The 19,256-nt window shown below is 40.8% G+C and overlaps 2 protein-coding genes across 14 annotated transcripts in view; one reads left to right on the plus strand and one right to left on the minus strand.

The window, feature by feature from the left end:
- C2H2orf49 (chromosome 2 C2orf49 homolog) lies at positions 1-8,218 on the minus strand. Its single transcript, XM_064407981.1, has 4 exons — positions 8,054-8,218; positions 6,055-6,221; positions 2,366-2,729; positions 1-153 (listed from the first exon to the last, which is right to left on the minus strand). Exons 1-4 carry the CDS (start codon positions 8,189-8,191, stop codon positions 97-99), a joined length of 726 nt encoding a protein of 241 aa, XP_064264051.1. The 5' UTR covers positions 8,192-8,218; the 3' UTR covers positions 1-96.
- Positions 8,219-9,095: 877 nt separating this feature from the next.
- The window catches only part of TGFBRAP1 (transforming growth factor beta receptor associated protein 1), a 39,465-nt gene continuing 29,304 nt past the window's right edge, over positions 9,096-19,256 (plus strand). Inside the window, exons 1-3 of one of the 13 annotated variants that reach the window (XM_064407987.1) lie at positions 9,096-9,309; positions 9,920-9,983; positions 14,634-15,335. In XM_064407987.1, the coding sequence (XP_064264057.1) occupies positions 14,651-15,335 (685 nt within the window). In that variant the 5' untranslated portion in view covers positions 9,096-9,309; positions 9,920-9,983; positions 14,634-14,650. The other 12 variants (XM_064407989.1, XM_064407995.1, XM_064407992.1 and 9 more) reach the window with 12 other exon arrangements.

The raw sequence follows: 19,256 nt of genomic DNA on the forward strand, positions 1-19,256 counted from the left end.
TAAATTTTAAAATACTTTTATTTAAACTGTTTAAATATGACCTATCTATTTGAAAATACGGAAGAAATATTTATGTTTTGAGCACCATTAGCTACTTCATGGCCATGTAACATGCTGGATTTTCTTCTTTGCTTCCGAAGGCTTTAGGTCATTCTGGAATATAAGAAAATATATAATTATTCTTAGAGATATTGTGTAAACAGGAGTCAGTCATTAATCTGGCATATTTCAATCTGGTACTATTACAATATTCAGCTACAAGCTACTACAACAGCTTTCTATTGCCATCTTGTGGAGAAAGCTAAATATCACAGAATTTCTCTGGTGAAGATAAAAATAGAGCCAATGAATTTAACTACCTGCAAATCATACATGTATTTTGCTTTTCAGCAACCTACAATTAAATATTCTTAAATATTCAAAAATTGCTTTCAGTTATGCTGCTTAGAAACAGGTACATACTGGAGTTCAAAACATACTTCTGAAGTTATTTCAGGTTGTTCTTAAAATACTTGTTGAAATTTAATTGTATAAGGAAAATTCCCCAAATATACAACTAGGAAACTAATTTACTTTTGTCAAATAGTAAAAAACGTGAAAAAAAAAGAAAAAGAAAATTTGGTCTTCCTTTGTAATGATCTGAATAAAAAGAAGATAAATAATTGCCAAAGCCTCAGATGAACTCATCTTTCAAGTCCCTCTGCCCAAAGAAACCTGTAAAACTCAAGAAAGCCCAAAGCAAAGCAATAGCAGATGAAGTGGTAAAATAATTCCCTTTCATCATCTAAAATAATAATAAAAAATATTTTGAGAAATTAGAGCTTTAATAGCTCATATAAGCAGAGTAAAGTCAGGCATATGAGTTTTCAAGAACATACTGCAACACACTGGTTCAGGGAGCACAATCTAGAGATCGCTCTTCTCTTTAAAAGACTTTCAGTGTTAGTTTATTTACAGGAATCCTGTGGACTGCAACCATTGAAAGGTTTAAGGGAATTGCACCCAAAGATAATATGGATAGTTCTGTGCTATTTATTAAATTTTTCTTGAATGTCAAGGAACAGTCACTTGCTTGAAGACACAATTGTCTTTACTGTCATTACACTAAAAATAGATCAGGCTTTACAGATATCTGCCAAGTACACTGATTCTTCCTGACAGCTTCACTTTCTATTCAACAGCACATTCTTTTAATTTCAGATGGTAGAGTAACATCCATAGAACACACATGCCTAGCTTCACAACTCTGACCAGCATCAACCAAGGCATGACTGAACTCACAGGTATTAACTAGAACAACTGAAACTGTGGCTAACATACAAAGTCAAATGTCAGAAGTCATTCTTCTTCTGAGTGTCAGTCATACAGGAACGCTTAAAAATGTCATCATTGTGTCTACAGGACATTTATACCAAATACAAAGAAGCTGTGAGATGTATACCAAACAAGTTTCAAAAGCTCTGTAGGTTCAGATCTGACCAATACTTGGAACAGTTCCAAATACTGAAAGAAGTTAGTAAGTTCTTACTAGTAGTAGGAAACACACCTCTCAAGCATAAATTCCATTCAGAGCCTCAGCCATGGATCTTTTAAAAGCTGCTAAAGCTGTCTTTCACAACAGCCATATGTTTTGGTACTCATGTTTAATAAAAGTCTGATGGAACATACCAATCCATGCAGCAGAATATTACCTGCATTCTTTCATTAAAGGATTTTTAAAAAAATATGTTAATACTTTTATATATTATTATTAATATGAATGATTTATTGCATCTCATGAGGCAATATTGATAAAAAGTTCAGTGTCGTGTCTTAGGAAAATTCTAATCAATGTAACTGCACACTGTATATCTAAAGCTCCCCCTGCAGTTCAACTGAGAACAGATATTTCTATCTCTTCCTTTGAAGCCCAGATTTATTCCAGATATTCCCATGTTCCAGTGGAAATGTGAAAGCTCCTTCATTTGTATCATGAAGGAATACAACACAAGTGTTAAGACCTAAGACCTATGTCTGTATTGTGGCATGTTTTTAAGAGACAGCCCATTGCTCCTTGCTGATTGACAAGCCCTGTAATCACACTATTGCCAAAACTAACCACTGTTCTTTGTCCCCATCTGGCAGCCACACTCAGCACCATTACCTACACAGAAGCTTCCTATTGACAAGTAAAAACTTCCTTCATTCTGGTACTTCCCAAACTAGCTACACTTTACTAGTACTCACTGTTTCTAAATACTCTGCCATTACTCCAAAATAAAATCATCCTGAAAACTCTTGCAAGGCTCTAACTTTGGCTCCTGTAAATCTCAATTAAAATTTAAAAAAAAAAAAAGCTGGAAAACAAGATACTGCACAAACATACCGGCAAATCAGATTCCTCTTTTGGAACAGACCTCTTTAACTTCACAACAGTAGTTCCTGCTATTGGAGACAAAGGGTAAACCTTCAGACCAGTCAACACACTGCTGTCAGTCTTTGAAATATTGTTCTGCTGAGCCTCATTATTCCTTATTCCCAGCTTAGCGTCCTCTGACAAACTGGAGGCTGAAAGGTATGAGGAGGCATTTGATAATCTCCTGACTGTGTTGGTGGTGCTTCCAGCTGGAGGAGGCTTCAGGCGATCGGCAGCTCCGTTCTCCGTCTTTTTCACCTTTATGCTTGTACTTGTCGAATTGCCATCAAATACAATCAATGGCCTTTTCCTTAAACCTTCCACTGTTGTAACACTGAAAATACAAATCATAAAATTCACAGAAGCATAGGTTAGATGATCAAAAAATAGCACATCCATGACATGAGTAGTGAAAGTTAATTTTATTCTCCCTGAAGAAAACATATATCCCAAAATATTAATATGAAACTCTCAGAGGCTCCGAACTTAAATAAAAATAAATATACTTTATACACTTACATATACTTAAATAAAAATAAAAAGCAATAAAAGCCACTTCCAAAATATAAAGGTGAAGGGGACTGTGTGAGGACCAGTGCTCCTCAGCAAGAAAAGTCATGTGAGGAACTGTCTAAGCAGACAATTATAGCTGTACACCAAAGGCACTATGCTTCTACCACTGCAGTTACTCTAGAGTAACTACAGAGATAATAAGTGTGAAGTATTTCAAAAGATGAGTATATAAGGAAGGGTGTGCTGCCTTACCTGCAGGAACAGCACCTCATATTCTGATACTTCTAAATTTCCCTGTTTCCACCCTCATTCAAAATCATAATGTTAAGGTAAGTCCAAAAGATTGTTAGCTAAGGAATAAAACCACTAAGCAAAAAACTCACATGTTTTTAAAATAAGTCTTCTTTGAATAGGAATCTTAAGTGGATTTAATGACTTTTTTTTAATAGTTTGTGCCTTTAAGCCAATGTGTAGTCAGAGCAGGCCAGTTTAGTAACCACTGATTCATTAAAAGGAATATTATCAAGCTAAAATCAAAACAGTATTATCAGAAAACATCTTGACTGAGAAAAAAATAAAGTACAAAGTCAACATAACTCACACTATATGAATTCAGTTTTAAAAATGCAATGCTCAAGAATGACAAAAAGAAAGTGTTTGGAAAGTGCCAATTTAACAAATAAAAAACCCAAATCACTATTAAAAGATATAATATTCCTGCTTAAAAACTTCAGTTTTCAGTTTTGATAAAAAGCTCTTTTGCACCTATTTCAGCACACTAACAGTTTCCTACCCAAACACTAACCTCACGCTTCCATCCTCAAGTCCACAGATGTAAACAAACTGAGGTACTCTAACCTCTTATGCACATGGAAAATAAACTGGACAAAAGACAGCTCAGTGTTTTAGCCACTGCTAGAATTTTAAAAAGCACCTAAAAACTGAAAAAACATCTAAAAAACCTCAAATCACTTGACAGAATTTGTTTAGCCCTTCACAGTTAGAAACCTCAGCAAAGCTAAAAGAGACTCAAGACATCAACAAGCTGTAATACTGAAAAACTACAGGAATTTCCATCCACCTTTCCTTAGGATTTACTGCTGAACATATCAGAATACCACTCATGCATATCACACGTCAAAGTCTTGGATAGGTGGAAAGTTGGGTGAAGAGATTCAGTAAAACAAACTTTTGAAGAAGATTTTGCTTTCTGAGCAAATACAAACAGAACAATTTTTAAAATGAGACAGAATATTTACTTCAGAAAGCAAATGTTATTTTTGAAACAGACACACAAAATTTCCGCAGCGTGCACTCCTCACTCTAGATAGAGTAGGCCACCCCTGTACAGAATAAAGCATAGTTAAATATGCTTTTAGCACTTTCCTTAAACACTGCAAACATGATTATTAATTAGTAATTATAAAGTGAAACAAAAAATATTTCCTTTCTCCTCATTATAAAGTACCAATAACTCATTATCAACACACACTGGAGGATGGAGGAACAATACCAATTCTCTGAACCAATACAGACTGGGGATGAAGGGATTGAGAGTAACCTGCTGAGAAGGACTTGGGGATACTGGTGGGTGAGAGGCAGGACCCAAGTCAGCAACGTGTGCTTGCAGCCCAGAAAGACAAACATGTCCAAAGCATGTACAAGTTGGGGGGAAGGGAGGCCTGGGGGGTAACCTGGCAGTGTTTGTAACACGGGTGGAAGTGCATGCCAAGACAAGGCTGAAGATACACCCTGCAGTCAAGAGAAGCACTCTCCTTCAGTTCATCTCAGCATCAAGAATGAAAAGATTGTAACATAAAGCTTTGGCCATTTTTGAATCTACTATATACAATTTTTTTTTTAAACTACATAGTCATAAATTAAAGCAGTGATTAAATAAGTGTATACAAAATGTAATTAAATTAAAAGTCACAGCACATTATAGAGAAAAAATAGGAACCATTTATCACAGCAGAGAATATCTTTTTTTACCCTGTGAAAAGAACATCGACTAGCAAACACAAAGCATCCTAGTTGAAACAAAAGTAATTGAAGCCATGTTTCCCTTTCTTGCATTCATTGCAAACAGCGATCTTTACCCACTTTGAAACATTCCCAGGAATAAGATCTTCCTTGAGTATAACAGAGAAGTTCTGCCAAAAAAAGGAAAAAAAGAAGAAACCCAAACCAAACAATATAAAAGGAATATACAAACAAAACAACCCCTACAAAATAAATAAGAATTATAAAGCTTTTTTTTAAGTAACCTTAACAATTATCAAACTAGTAAGTTCTGCCTTATCACATAGACTCTCTATACAACATAACCCTAAAGATTTATTACTATGAGGTATTTGGAGGAATTGGTAAAAGCGATGCACGGCCTGTCTGGGCTGAGGGACTCAAGCTGCTTTGGGGGAAAGAAGAGGGAACCTTTGGTTTGTCAGCAAGAAAGTGGAAAAAACATTTTCCTTTGGTATCAAAGAAAGTTTCATTGCATGGTTGCACGGCAAAAAGCACCACGGTGAAGAATTATTCCTTTTTTTCATTAGTGGCCTTTCTAACAGGCTGAGGTATTCAAAGAGTGTAAGGTGAGAGATAAAGAGGTCAACAGCGGTTTAACACTTTGGTTCAAGCAAGGCACTCGTCCCAGCAGGCCAAGGGAAATGATTCTGCACCCCCTGCTCTGCTCTGCTGAGACCTCACCTGGGGTGCTGTATCCAGACCTGGAGCCTCTGCAGGAAGGACATGGAGCAGCTCCAGAGGAGGGTCATAAAATTATTATAAGGAAAGGCTTAAGAGAGCAGGGACTGCTCATCCTGGAGAAGAGAAGGCTCCAGGAAGACCTTACTGCAGCCTTTCAGTACTTAAAAGAGGAAGAACAAGAAAGACAGTTCTGTGAAAAGAAGCACTATATGCCAGATAGCGTTAACAACTAAATGGCAAAAGAAAAAAAAAGTATCCTCCCCTTTTCTCTATTTTTGCAGCAGTAGAATCTAACACTTCTGACACAGGCAAGCCAACAGTGCATTCTCTGTAAACTGTAACAATATCCTAAAGCTGTACAAGCTCCACTAATCAGGCAAAGATTAAACTAAATGCATTGTCGTATATTGTCCAAGTCTGGCCCAATAAAGCTAAATTACCTTTTCTTCTCACTTTTCAAGTCATTTTGCTGTCTCTTCTTCTCCATCATTCTCCCCCATCTACTTTTTGGCAAGTCACGCTGAGGCAGGGGAATGGCATGTTGAATGTAGAGATCAGTGAGCCCATCTTTGTCCATCTTCACATCATTTTCACCTAATATATTTTTCTGTGGGGAAGAGAAAAAGAGTTGTTATTTTTATGCAACTCAACATTCAACCATCTGAGTGGTAGAACTTCTTATTTCAAAATCCGCTGTGAAGTGTTGTATTGGGCCAGGGTTCCAGAAGTAAAGGGGTGACCAGGATGATCAGTTTGGAGAGGCCATGAACTGCTCAGTGCCAACAGCAGCCTGGTCTCCTACCTTCCTACTGTCCACTTCCTTGATTTTCTGTGTGGATTACACTCAGCCTGTCCCTTCAGTGAGGCAAGGGGAAACACAGGATGGTTTGGTCAGTGCATAGTGGTTTCTTTTTCCACCACCTGCAAGTGCATTTCTTCTCATGTCTCCTCATGTGCCTCTTCCTGTGTGTTCTTTGGAGTCTCCTGCCCCAGTGTCTGCTGCTCCTTAAGTGCATTTGAGCACAGGTGCCATGGGCAACTCTGCTTCAAATTCTGGGGTGTGATGGGCTGCTTTCTTCAACAGTGTGAGAGACATGGACCCAGCTGTGACCAGCACTGGGCAGTTATTCACCTTTGCCCACAAAGGCCAACCCTGCAGCCTCTCTCCACTGAAATTACTGCAAGTTTTCCCAAGGAAAATTGCAGCCAAAAAAGGGAAAAGTTATGATAGACATACTGTTGATGCCTGATGTTTTCATGCACTCTTAAACGCGCTTCCCTGAATCCAACTACAATACCAGAGCTCTTTCTCACATTTCTAGAAAACGGACAACTAGAATGTAACAAGCCAAACTCATAGGTGTAGAACTGTGCTATCTTCCCCAGTTCCCAAAGAATAACGGAGGTAAGTTTTATCCCAACATGAGGAGGAACTTCCTTACATTAAAGATGGAACAAGCTCCCCAAGGAGGTCATGGACTCTCCCTCTCTGGAGACATTCAAATGTCACCTGGATGTGTTCCTGTGTCACCTGCTCTAGGTGACTCTCCCTTGGCAGGGGGATTGGACAAGATGATCTCCAGAGGTCTTTCCAACCCTAACTATTCAGTGATTCTAGGAACCACCAGTTAGAGCATCAGTTTTCTTTCTAATTGTGTATTGTGTTGTGAACATTTCTTGGTACCTCATGCCAAATTTATGGGATGAGAAAAAAAACCCCACTAAAATCCTACAAAGCAGGTCAAGCCTCTGCCACTACCGGTTCTGGCAACACTTCATGACTTGTGAAACCTGAAACCTGTCCACATGGCTGCATGGACAAAAGCATATGAAGATTCTTTGAGCTTATAAAAAGCCCTGAAACCTTCATTACTATTATTTCATGCACCTGAAATTTTCATCCAAGGCAGTAACTAGTATTCCAAACAACATGAAATAAAGCTTTTTATGGTCCTAAACTGTTTAGAAGTCACTTTCAAACTCAGTTATTTTTCAACTATCAAATATCAGTATTTATGCATTAAAGCATTAGCGTGACTGACTACAGAGGCTGCATTTCTTTAACTCACAGAACTATTAAGAGTTGGTAGGGACCTCCGGAGATTATCTGGTCCAACCGACCCGCCAAGGCAGGGTCACCTAGAGCAGGATACACCAGCTATGGACGTGGCAACTAACAGTGCAAAGCTCATCCTTCCACAGTCAGTTTTACTGTACGCAGACACTGTCTCGATTTGGGCAAATTGCTTTTTAGCAGCCTCGGTGTTCGAGCACAGCCCCTTCGCAAACACGGAGACATCTCCCGCGCCAGAGCCTCCTCTCTGCAAGTTCGTGCTGTCCAGAGCACCGGCTTGGTGCCTGCTCTTCCCTGAGCGCCGTGACTCTCTCCGCCCCGCCTCAGGGGCCGCCGCTCCGCCCGGCCCGGCTCCCCGGACGCACCTGCTCCAGGGTGAGCCGCAGGAATTCCTCCGAGAGCAGCTCCGGGTGCAGCAGCAACAGCTCCGACTCCGAGCCCCCAGACACCCGCTCCTCCTCTCCACCGCCGCCGCCCGCCCGGGCTCTTCCCTGCGCCGCCATCTTCTTCCCCCGGCGGCCCTTCCCGGACTCCCACAATCCCGCGCGCGGAGGAAAACGCGTTTCCAGAGCAGCCGCGCGCCGCCGTGGCGTCACGGGCTGGAGCGGGGCCGGAACGGGCCGGAACGGGCTGGAGAGCGGGGCCGGAACGGGGCAGCGGGGCTGGAGCGGAACCGGAACGGGCTGGAGCGGGGCAGCGGGGCCGGGACAGGGGGCTGGAGGTGCGCCCTGCCGGGGCGGCTCCGCTCCGCGGGGCAGCCGAGTCAGGGGAAACACACAGAATCCCACAGAATATTCTGAGTTGGAAGGGGCTCACAAGGATCATCGAAGTCCAGCCACTGGCCCTGCACAGGACAGCCCCAAGTATTACACCCCATGTCTTAGAGTGTTTTCCAAATGCTTGAACTGTGTCAGGCTTGGTGCTGTGAGCACTTCGCTAGGGACCCTGTTCAGTGCCTGACCACCCTTTGGTGAAGAACTTTTTTCTGATATCCAGCTTAAGCCTCCCCTGGTACGGCTTCAGGCCATTCCCGTGGGTGTCGCTGGTCACCAGAGAGAAGAGATCAGTGCCTGCCCCTCATGAGGAGCCTGTAGAACCTTGATAAGGTCTTTTCTCAGTCTCCTCTTCTCCAGGCTGAACAGACCAAGTGACCTCAGCCGCTCCTCACATGGCTTCCCCTCAAGGCCCTTCACCCTTGTGGCCCTACTTTGGATGCTTTCCAATAGCTTTACGTCTTTTTTCATACTGTGGTACCCCAGACTGCCCCCAGCACTGGAGGTGAGGCTGTCCCAGCTCAGAGCAGAGCAGGACAGTCCCTCCCTTGCCCAGCTGGCCATGCTGTGCCTGATGCCCCCAGGACAGGGCTGGCCCCCTGGCTGCCAGGGCACTGCTGGCTCATGGTCAACTTGCCCCTGACCCCCAGGTCCCTTTCCATGGCACTGCTCTCCAGCCTCCTGTTCCCCAGTCTCTCCATACATCCAGGGTTCACCATCCCAGGTGCAGAATCCAGCACTCACCCTTGTTAAATGTCATACCGCTGGTGATTGCACAGCTCTCTTGTTTGTCTAGCTTTCTCTACAAGGCCTCTCTGCCCTTGAGGGAGTTTGGTGTTGCTGATAAGGTGAGGTCACCCCCCAGCTGATAGCATGGAACCAGGAGAACATCTGTTTTATTGTCATTCTGTCAGCACACAAGAGTATGAGTGCTTTGTGCTGCTGCGTGCCGGAACTTGCTATGGAATGAAACACGATCTCCATCCTGCCCATAATTGCGACACCCACTGGTTAACTCTGCTTAATAGGCAACAACAAAAGTTGCTTTGTAATTCTGAAGTGCAATAGCTACCTGCCCATTGGAGTCTGTCATCTGCTTACATGTTTTAAAGCAGAATAGAGAATTACAAATGGTTACATGTGTAAATAACCATGTAGTTTTTACAACATAAAATTACAAGGTAATTTGAAGTACTTGATGCATTTTACAGAATTGCAAGGCACAGGCAACAATGTAACACAATAAAAGTACATCCACGTGGAAGGAGTTGAAGATACATGACTATGTATGTCACTTTAGAGCCTACAAATATACAGCACTTCAAAAGGCATAAATTCAAATTTTCAATATTTAAAAATCATTTCAGTGTACAAGTAATAACATTATATCATATGGCTTCCTCAAAAGTGTCTTCTGGCAGTATATACAATTTGTTCCCTTGTGCTTTTTCTCTTCAGGGAAGCTGTGTCCAAGGGGAAGCGCGGGCTGTGTGCCAGGACTGCCCAAAGCCCAGCTCTAAAGGTCTGTGCCCAGCAGGCACACAGCTATAGGCTTGTTCTATTTTCATCTTCTCATTCATTTCTCACTTCAGCCAATTACGACACAAAATCAGCTGAACTCAAGTAATCTTGTTAATGAAGATAGCTTTTAGGGTGAATGTTCAGCCTGGATTTTGGTGCTTATTTCAATGAATGAAATTACTTTCTTGTAAATTACATGGATCATCTCCCTCTTCCTAAAGTACCTTGTAAGTTCTGCCTCACAGAAACATATCCTAGCTAACTGAATTAGTTGTGCTGATCAAGATTTCATCCCTGTGACTTTATGTCACTATTTACTTTGTAGGCATTTGTAACTAAAAAGTATACTTCCTCTTTGATTAACCAAAGCATATCCTCCCACAATAAAATTCTGAAAGGGATGAAATGCAAACAGTCTGATAAAAATATAATTGCTGTAAAAATAATATCATTTTAATGAGCTATATTGTTTTCATAGATTTGTTGAATGATCCCATTGCATTTCATAGTAGAGGTTTTTTTTTTGTTGTTGTTGTTGTTGGGTTTTTTTGGGGTTTTTTTTGTTTTTTTTTTTTGTTGATGCAATAGGGTAATTTTAAATAAATGATACCTGGTACCATTTTCTCTTTTTAAGATTTTACAATTACAAAAAAAAAAAAAATCTTTACATCACTTCTGATACCTTGCTCTTTACTGTGTTCATTTGCTGTATGTGTTGTCCCAAAATAGCTTCTTCCACCCAGTGGGCGAGAGGCCAATCCACACAGAGAATTGAGATATTTGTTTATTTACAGTTCAGTGCAGAAAGATGTGTTGAGCAGCCAATCCACAAACCCAGCATGATGAGCATCAAAACTCACCATTTACATACTTTAGCAAACAAAGGCATTTATGTTCATTGGCTACAAATTACATAGTTCTTTCATTAATTAGTCTTTTATTGGTCAATGATTTCCTCACTTCTCATGCTGATTAGTCTGCACCGTCTTCCTCTTCTCTTGAGCCAGTGGGTTTCTGTGGCCATAAGGCAGTGACGAGAGTTCCCACCCGTCTGAATTACTTTTTACCCTGTCGGAGCTGATTCCAGCGGAGTTGATGAGCAGGCTTTGTTAGTTTGTTCCTTATCTTGGGAATAAGGAACTTATTCCCTTATAATAAGGATAAGGAATTTCTTATCTGCCAAATGTATTTGTGGCCCACAAAGTCTGCATTCTTTGTGTCCACTATCAGGAGCACACCCTTCTCGCCAAGCTGTGTCAACCTCCTCCTAGGTCACTGAGACATGTCAAGCCCTACACTTTAACAAGGCAATTCTACCGATAAGTAATTTGTCTTTTTAACATTTAATAGTTGGGAAATTTATGATATATTTATATTTATACAAATAATAGTAGTAGTATAAGTCCCTTATAATATATGAGACTTATATAATATATAAAATACTATAAACAGCATTATTGTAAGTTTCAGAGGTGAGACTTATACTGTTATTAAGTCAAATTTGAGTGAGGGCACTTTCTGAGAACCTGAAAAAAGCATCTCCCATATATACATATATATATATATATATGTGTGTGTGTGTGTGTGTGTGTGTGTATCCCAGGGCTTTGGACTCTTATGTATCTATGTTAAATATATATATATATATATATATATATATATATACACACACAAATAAATATATGCATATAAACATGAATATTAGACTATATAGAGATAGATATATTATATATATAAAATAAATGTATCGGTCTCTCCTCTCGGCCGCGAAGCAGCAGAGCCCCAGGCGCGCCGGGGTGCATTCCCGGCCGGCGCATCCCGGCTCTCCCGCACGTGACCGGACGCGGCCTCCGCCGCTGCCCGTGCCCGTGACGCGGGCCGGGGCGGGGCCGGCGCCGCACCGGAAGCGGCGCGTCCCCCCCGCCCGCCGCCGGCGGATCCCAGCGCGCCCCGAGGCGGCCCCGGCCGCCGCCACCGCACCGCGAGGCCCCGGAGCGGCGGGCCCGGCTCCGCTGAGCGCCGGCAGGTGCAGGGGGAGGGCGGCGGGAGCGGCTCCGTGCCCGGGCGGGCGGGGGCGGGCGCGGCGGGGCCGGCCGGCGGCGGGCCCGGCTGCGGGCTGTGTGTGTGAGGGCACGGGCAGCGCATCCCTGCCCTGCCGGGGCTCCGCGGCTCGGGAGAGGGGCAGCCGCAGGTTAGCTAGAGCCCGCGCAGGTGAGGGAGCGGTGCGGAGCTGGGGGAGGCAGGCAGAGCGCAATGGAGTGCAAGGTTATTGCTTCACTGGAGCGGGGGAGAGCTGCTTCCCACTTCTTGCAGGAAATGAGTGCGTGCGGGGTTATTATTGCGCTCAAAAATCAGTGCCTACTACACTGATAATTTTGTTGACTGTTGCTTTATTTTTCTTTGACGGGAAAACATCCCCATTATCTTGTTTTCCGGGCTTGTTACATCTAAATATAGTATAAAAAATGCTATGTGTGACTGTGGAGTGGCCTCTTGCACTTCAAAGGAACAGCATGTTCTGCAGAACCTGTTCCTTTGCAGTGCTCACTGGCCCCTAAGGTTTCATAAATGAGAACAAGAGAAATGCTAAAAAAGAAGTTATGTCCAGGTCATGCATGTTGGCATTGTTTGTTCCTAAAAGCTTTTTCTCACGTCATTTTTTATTCTAGAGTGAATGTTTTCATTTTGTGTAGTACTATGGATTTTTTGTTCTTTCTGTTCAGGAGTCATGTGTCTGTTAGGATTTCTTTCCTACTTTTAATTTTCATTATCTTTGAGTTAGGAAATTCTTTTGGACTTTTTAACACATCTTGGTCAGGAGTAAAATTCTACATTTCTGTCAGTTACATTTTTACTTTGGGCTGCAGGAACTTTAATGGAGTCCTTGGCAGCTTCAGGTATGAAAGCTGCCTGACCTCTGCAGATGGTAGTTTATCACTTCAGGCTACAAACAGGCTCTTAAAACTGTTGGGGTTGTTTTGGCAGTCAACCTTTGGACAGTCCTCTCTAAGTTAAAATGCTGTGTTTCTTTTGATCCCGTTGGAGGGTAGGGTGGCTGTGTTGCCAGACTTGCATTATCATTTTACCCTCAGCTGTTTCTCTAGTGCTTCCTGGGTTTGTTTGGTTGGTTTTTTGTTGAAGGTCATAACACTAATTTACATTCCAGGTGAGGATGGAACTTGAAAATGTCATGGAAGCCCAAATTAAAATCTTTTAAACTTTTGATAAAAACCCAAAAAATGAACTCCAAAGTATTTGGCACTAACGCTTACTACTGTATCTTGGTAATATGGTTTGCTTCTAGCCATAATCTTAGTTTTATATGATTTTATTTCATTGTTATCTGCAGGTTGTGTACCTTATCTTTTCTAACTCAGTTGTAGCAATTTTTGACCACAGTTTTTAGTGTTCTCTTGTAAAAACAAAGGGTTTTGTTAGATGTAGTAATTCGAAACTAAATTTGTTTTGACTGTGTTTAGTTTCAATTTTGTTTACAGGACCTGTTTGTTGATGTTGGTTTCTCTGCTGGTCCACAGAGATTTAGGTTGATGTTTTATACCACCACAGTACATGTGGAGTAGAAGTAATTGTGTGTGTTTGAGATGTTTAGTGTTGTGCCTGCGTTGGGTAAGGGCCATTACAGACCAGTCATGACAAATTAAAAAGTGATTAAGCGAGGCCAGCAGTTTCTCATTTGCTCTTCTTTGGAGTGTTGAGCACAGTTGTCTGCTGGTTTCTTATAAAAATAACACAAGTCTGGAGTATAATAAAATTGCATGGATTGTTTTTAAGACAGTATGATCTGCTTCATAAATTGCATCTGTCCCTTGACAGTGCTTGATTGGAGAGGGGTAGGTATAGTTTGTAGAATAAATATTAGACGTGCTGGTTAGCACTTAAAGACAGGCTTTTGGAATTATTGTGGTAGTGGAGAAGAGAAACACTCTGAATTTCTGTGATACTGTGTCTTGAGCTTAATGAATACTTTATGGGTCGTGCACACTGCCTATGTTAAAAAAACCCAACAAGCTACAGACCCAAACCAACGATTTTTATTATGAGTTTGATGATGCCTTGTGTAAGTTATTATTGAACTGGCTTGGAAAGTATGTATTTCTGATTGCTGGAGACTAAGGAATGTAAAATATGTGTTAAAATGGAACATACCTGTGGTATTTTGTGAAGGGGTGTGTATTAATAGGCCTACAGTGGTGTGTAAAGCAATATGACATGTTAACTAGTAGCACTAAATGCCTTGCAGCCTCTCAGGAAATCGAAGACCTGAAGCTTGTCTGTTTTCATGTACAGGTGATAGAAACCTGTGCATGATAGGTTTATAAGTAACTAACTACTGGCAATAACCTCTTGTAGTGCCAGTGTCTGAGAGAGCCAATAACATGGTGGTTAGTTGTGGAGAAAGCATCACTTCAGAATAGCTGGGTGCTGTTGTGAGTCTGTTTCAGAAGAGGTTAGAAATGGAGGCATACAATTTGATTAATTTCTGTGGTTATTAATGTGCTTGCTCTGGCTTGTGTAGTTGGGTTAAAAATGCCGTAGTTAAGTTTTAATATAAGTGGATATCAAATTGCTTTCTTTGATATTTGATTCTGTGTGCAGAGGTAAATAGTAGTGTTTTTTTCTCTTTAATTAGATCACCCAGAAGACACAATGAGCGTTAAAGCTTTCAAGCTCGTTTCTGCTGTTGAGCGGGAGATGTTAATGGGAGACAAAAATTACATCAACATCGAGTGCATTGAGTGTTGTGGGAAGAACCTCTATATTGGAACCAATGACTGCTTTATCTATCACTTTCTGTTGGATGAAAAGGTATCCACAGCTGGAAAAATAACTTTTGCTGCCACCAAGCAACTACACAAATACCTGGGTTTGAAGAAGCCTGTGAGCGAGTTGAAAGCAGCCTCTGCCCTCACGAGACTGCTTGTGCTTTGTGACAACACGATAACACTAGTGAACATGATCAACTTGGAGCCTGTCCCCACTGGTGCTAGGATCAAAGGAGCTGTGACATTCACACTGAATGAAAACCCTGTGAGTGGGGATCCTTTCTGCGTTGAAGTTTGCATTATCTCGGTCAAGCGTCGCACCATTCAAATGTTCATGGTGTTTGAAGACAGAGTCCAGATAGTGAAGGAAGTGTTTACTCCAGAGCAACCCTGTGCTGTGGCTGTAGATGGTTACTACTTATGCCTTGCCCTCACTACACAGTATATAATTTTGAATTACAATACTGGTGTCTCCCAGGACCTCTTTCCTTATTGCAGTGATGAGAAACGGCCAATTGTGAAAAGAATAGGCAGACAAGAGTTTCTGTTGGCTGGCCCTGGAGGCCTAGGTGAGACTAAGAATTTTAATTTTTTGCAGTTTTTTATAACTTCTCTTTGTTTCTCTGAATTTCTAAAGCAAAGCTTTACAAATTAAGTGTTATGCATAATAATGGTGATTTCCTTCACAGGTCTATATTAGAAAGCTGAGATAAAAAAATATGATAAATTTTTGATACCTAGTACTATTATAATTCTATGATACTATTATAACTATATTGGAATGCTGATATAAAAAAATATGATAAATTCTTGATACTTAGTACTATTATAACTCTATAATACTATTATAAGTGTAACAAAACACACTACATGTTTTTTATTAATGCACAAGATTTTATTATTATTCTTATTCACATGATGTGTTTTATTTTAATCAAAGCTTCATTTCATTATGTCTTGCAGCTCCTACCAAAAAATTGTTGGGTATCAAGTGAAATTTCAGAGATTGATAGACAGTCTGTAGTGACTAGGGGGATTTGGTTTGTGGATGTTGCTACAAAATTGTTCAATTAGTGTAGATTAATTAATTTTTTCCTCAGTTGCTATTCAGAGGAGCTCATATGAAGTCCATTATATAGATTTTAACAGATGCTCAAGAAGGTATGTTGTGCTACAGTATTAGTAAGAAATTTTAGTGGAAGTAAGTTGCATCCTACCTCCTATAATAGTAAATGCTGTCCTAACTGTAGGTGTTATCAGATACTACCCAGTTTTTATTCTCTCATTTGCTTAATATTTTTAGTAGTATTTATTCAGCTCTGTGTTAACAGAAAATGATAGTTTAAGTATTGCAAAACCAAAGTGAAATCATGCTCTTGTCTAAGAGATGACTGTAAGGACTACTGTAATCTATCTAAATGGACAATATGCTGTGAGGTTAGTAATCTTGAGCTTTTTTTGGAAAAGCTGCAATATCCCAGTGCTGACAGACCACAGACAGAATGCTTTCATGCTGTTTGCCATATGACTCTCCTTTCAGGAGACACTGTTTATGTATGTTCCCTGACACCTTAGGAATAGCATGGCACAAAGTTCACAGCTATTTAGGTTCTTAATTTGGGTTTTGGCTTTTTAATAAAAATTCCAAAGAAAATCAAGTGTGCAATTATTAACTCCAAAGAAAATCAGTTGCTTATATTGAAGTTTTGCTTTGTAATCAGAATGCAAGATGTCCATCATCTCACCAGCTTTTCTGTGAAGAAGTAGACTCTCAGTATAATTTGAGCTTATGTGAGTTAAAGTTGTTCCAAGATGAACTTGGGGTTTTTTTTTTCAGATACAGGGCTTTTCTAAGTCATTTTGGCTGCCTACTTCCTTAAAGCTCTTAGTTCTTTTAAGTATGACATGTATTTTTGGACATGAACTGTTTTACTAGTGCTAGAGAAGTTAAAAGTTGTGAATTAGCTAATTTTCTGAGAAGATTCCGTTCTTACTTTAATTTGTAATATTTTTTAGGCATGTCAAATCAGATTCCATTCAAGTAATCTATATTTTTTTTTCTTTAAGTATATAATTTCAAAAGCATAATTGTATTTATTTAGGAATCAGAATTGTATTTTGTCTGACTTTTGCTTTTGTCTGGTGTACTATAAGAGAGATACATGAAGAGAAGGTTACTTATAAACTCCAACATCCTTGTGTAAGGTGTCAGGTATGGGAGATCTTAAGCAAATGCACTTGTACTGCTGTAAACATGCTATAAACCACTCTTTTCCTCATGATACGGGCAAAGTCTTTCCTGTACCACCTCAGAGACCTTTTAGAGTATTTGCTATCAACTGTATAATTTTTCCTTGCTTAATTAATCTTCTTTTTAACCTCCTGTTCTCCAGTCCCTCCGCACTGATGTTTTGACCAAGTATTATCCATCTTGCTGCTCCTCCTTGCTAGCATTCTTTAACACTTGTCTCTTTGAAGTTGTGAAGATGGTTGGGCACCTTTATAGTAGATAAGTGTTGTGTATCTTGGTATCTCAGGTGGGCCTCTGCTGTGGAATGCATGGACTTGAAAGGGCTCGATGTAAATCTTCAGTTCTAATTTTATTATTTGCTTTCATATGTCTCACTGATCAGGGCATGCTGGTTTGGCACTTGGTAGAGTATCTGTGCTAAGTGCAGCCTCTTTTACAGATGTGGAGATATTTTGCATTAATGTATTTGGCTTTAGAGTGTTTGAAGTGACACTTATTTGTATTAATTTTCTTTTGAGTTAAGACTGGAATTTACATTGGCAAAAAGCAAATGCTTAAAATGATAATCAATGTAAAACATCTCTGAGTTTATTGTGCATGTAACCTTTTTCTTTCTCTGTACATTGGATTTTAAACTGATTGTTAGAATTGTTCATAGCAGATCCTTAGCCATTTGGTACTTTGTTGTCTTTACTTGCAGTTAATATTTAGCTTGTTCTTTCAAAAGCAGGAAGAACTTAATTTTTGGTGCTTCTTCCTTCTGTCCAGTAATTATTAATTGACAATTGAAAATCAGTCCTTTCTGATAGGTATGAAACTGCTTACCAAAACTCAGTTTTTTAGTTTGTGAAGCTCTTATTGCATGCTTTTAATCAGATTTCCTGCTGTGCAGTGGCTTTAAGTGTTTAAAATTACAGCAGACACTTCTTGTTACTGGCTTCTTGATACTGGTACAGGATATGCTGCCCAGCACCAGCTGGAGCAACTGCCCCAGAAGGTCTGAGGTGTTGACTCAGACTGAGCTCCCAATGGAGGGTGCAGCTCCTCACACCTTGAGCTGAACAGAGTGCCTCCTGTCTCGTGCTGAGACTGGATCAAGGAAAAATATTGTTCTTGCCCATATGTGTGCTTGGTTGAGGATTTCTGCTGCCAAGTAAACGAGATGCAGTGGGAGGTCAGCAGAGTACATGGCACCAGAGATGGCAAAAAGGAAATTGAATCTTCTCGAGGACCCAGCCATGAGGTTTCGACCTCCAGCTGTACGGAGGGGAAGGACAGGCTGGGTCTCTGCTGTTCTGTGATGTCTGACTCCAGAAACTCATGACTTCTGATAATGGGAAGAATTCTCCTTCTCTGCTTGCTGATCTACATCTATGTAATATGCTCAGTGCTTACACTAGCAGATGAAAAGCAGGAAGTTCTGTCCAACAAATCATCCAAGCCTGTACAATGCAGCAGCACCAGGAGGAATTAGCAAATAGTAGTAGTAGGAAGCTCCCTCATATTGGAGATGGGGTTTTCTCATTAATCCTGCTGGTAAGGAGAGATCTTGAGGAGAAGTACCTGGATTGTGCAGGTCACCAATGGACTGTACAGCTTGTGGTGGTGTTTTTTGTCTTTTAGGACTCTGGATCCCTATTTAAGGAAGAGATGGGATCCACCAGGTCAAGTGAGGCAAAAGTGTTTTTGCCATCTTGACTGAGAAACATGGTGAGCTGGATTTAGGTTAGGCATGGTGGTGGTGGTAGGCTGTGTTGGCAAACAAATCATTGCAAGGTGGTGTGATGAGAGACTTCATAAGCAGCAAACAGAGCTGAAGAAATTCTGCTTCAGCCATATGCAGAGAAAGTCTTTACAGAACACTGTGGTAGTGGAAGCTTTCACTTTTTCTGGGAAATCAGCACAGCTGTGTTTTAACAGTGAGATAGGGGTTACCCTTTACATGGGAGCAGTAGAAAGATGTGGTGGGGTGCCTTGGAACAAAGGACGAGGCCAATAAAAGTTTATGGATTTGGGTTAGAGAGCAAACTAGCATGGGTGAGCAAACTAATTGTGATGAGTGCCTGAAACTGACCACTTCATCAGGAAAACAATGTAGGTAAGATCCTCTTTAGGTAACCTGAAGAAATCTACCTTTGCAGGCCCTCATTTTTAGGGTACACTTGAACCACTCCAATACCTTCTGAAGGGGCAGCACAGCAAGCAGACAAGGAGGCCAGGAGTTTTCTAGAGTGCACTG

This window comes from Passer domesticus, chromosome 2 (assembly GCF_036417665.1).
Source record: "Passer domesticus isolate bPasDom1 chromosome 2, bPasDom1.hap1, whole genome shotgun sequence".
Classification (NCBI taxonomy): domain Eukaryota; kingdom Metazoa; phylum Chordata; class Aves; order Passeriformes; family Passeridae; genus Passer; species Passer domesticus.

What these genes read in the sequence shown, in the direction of transcription:
- C2H2orf49 (XM_064407981.1), bottom strand. Translation starts at nt 8,191, where the DNA reads ATGGCGGCGCAGGGAAGAGCCCGGGCGGGCGGCGGCGGTGGAGAGGAG. An exon ending in TGCGGCTCACCCTGGAGCAG is followed by an intron (nt 6,222 to 8,053) that starts GTGCGTCCGGGG and finishes TCTTCCCCACAG; the next exon opens with AAAAATATATTAGGTGAAAA. An exon ending in TTGAAAAGTGAGAAGAAAAG is followed by an intron (nt 2,730 to 6,054) that starts GTAATTTAGCTT and finishes TTGTATTTTCAG; the next exon opens with TGTTACAACAGTGGAAGGTT.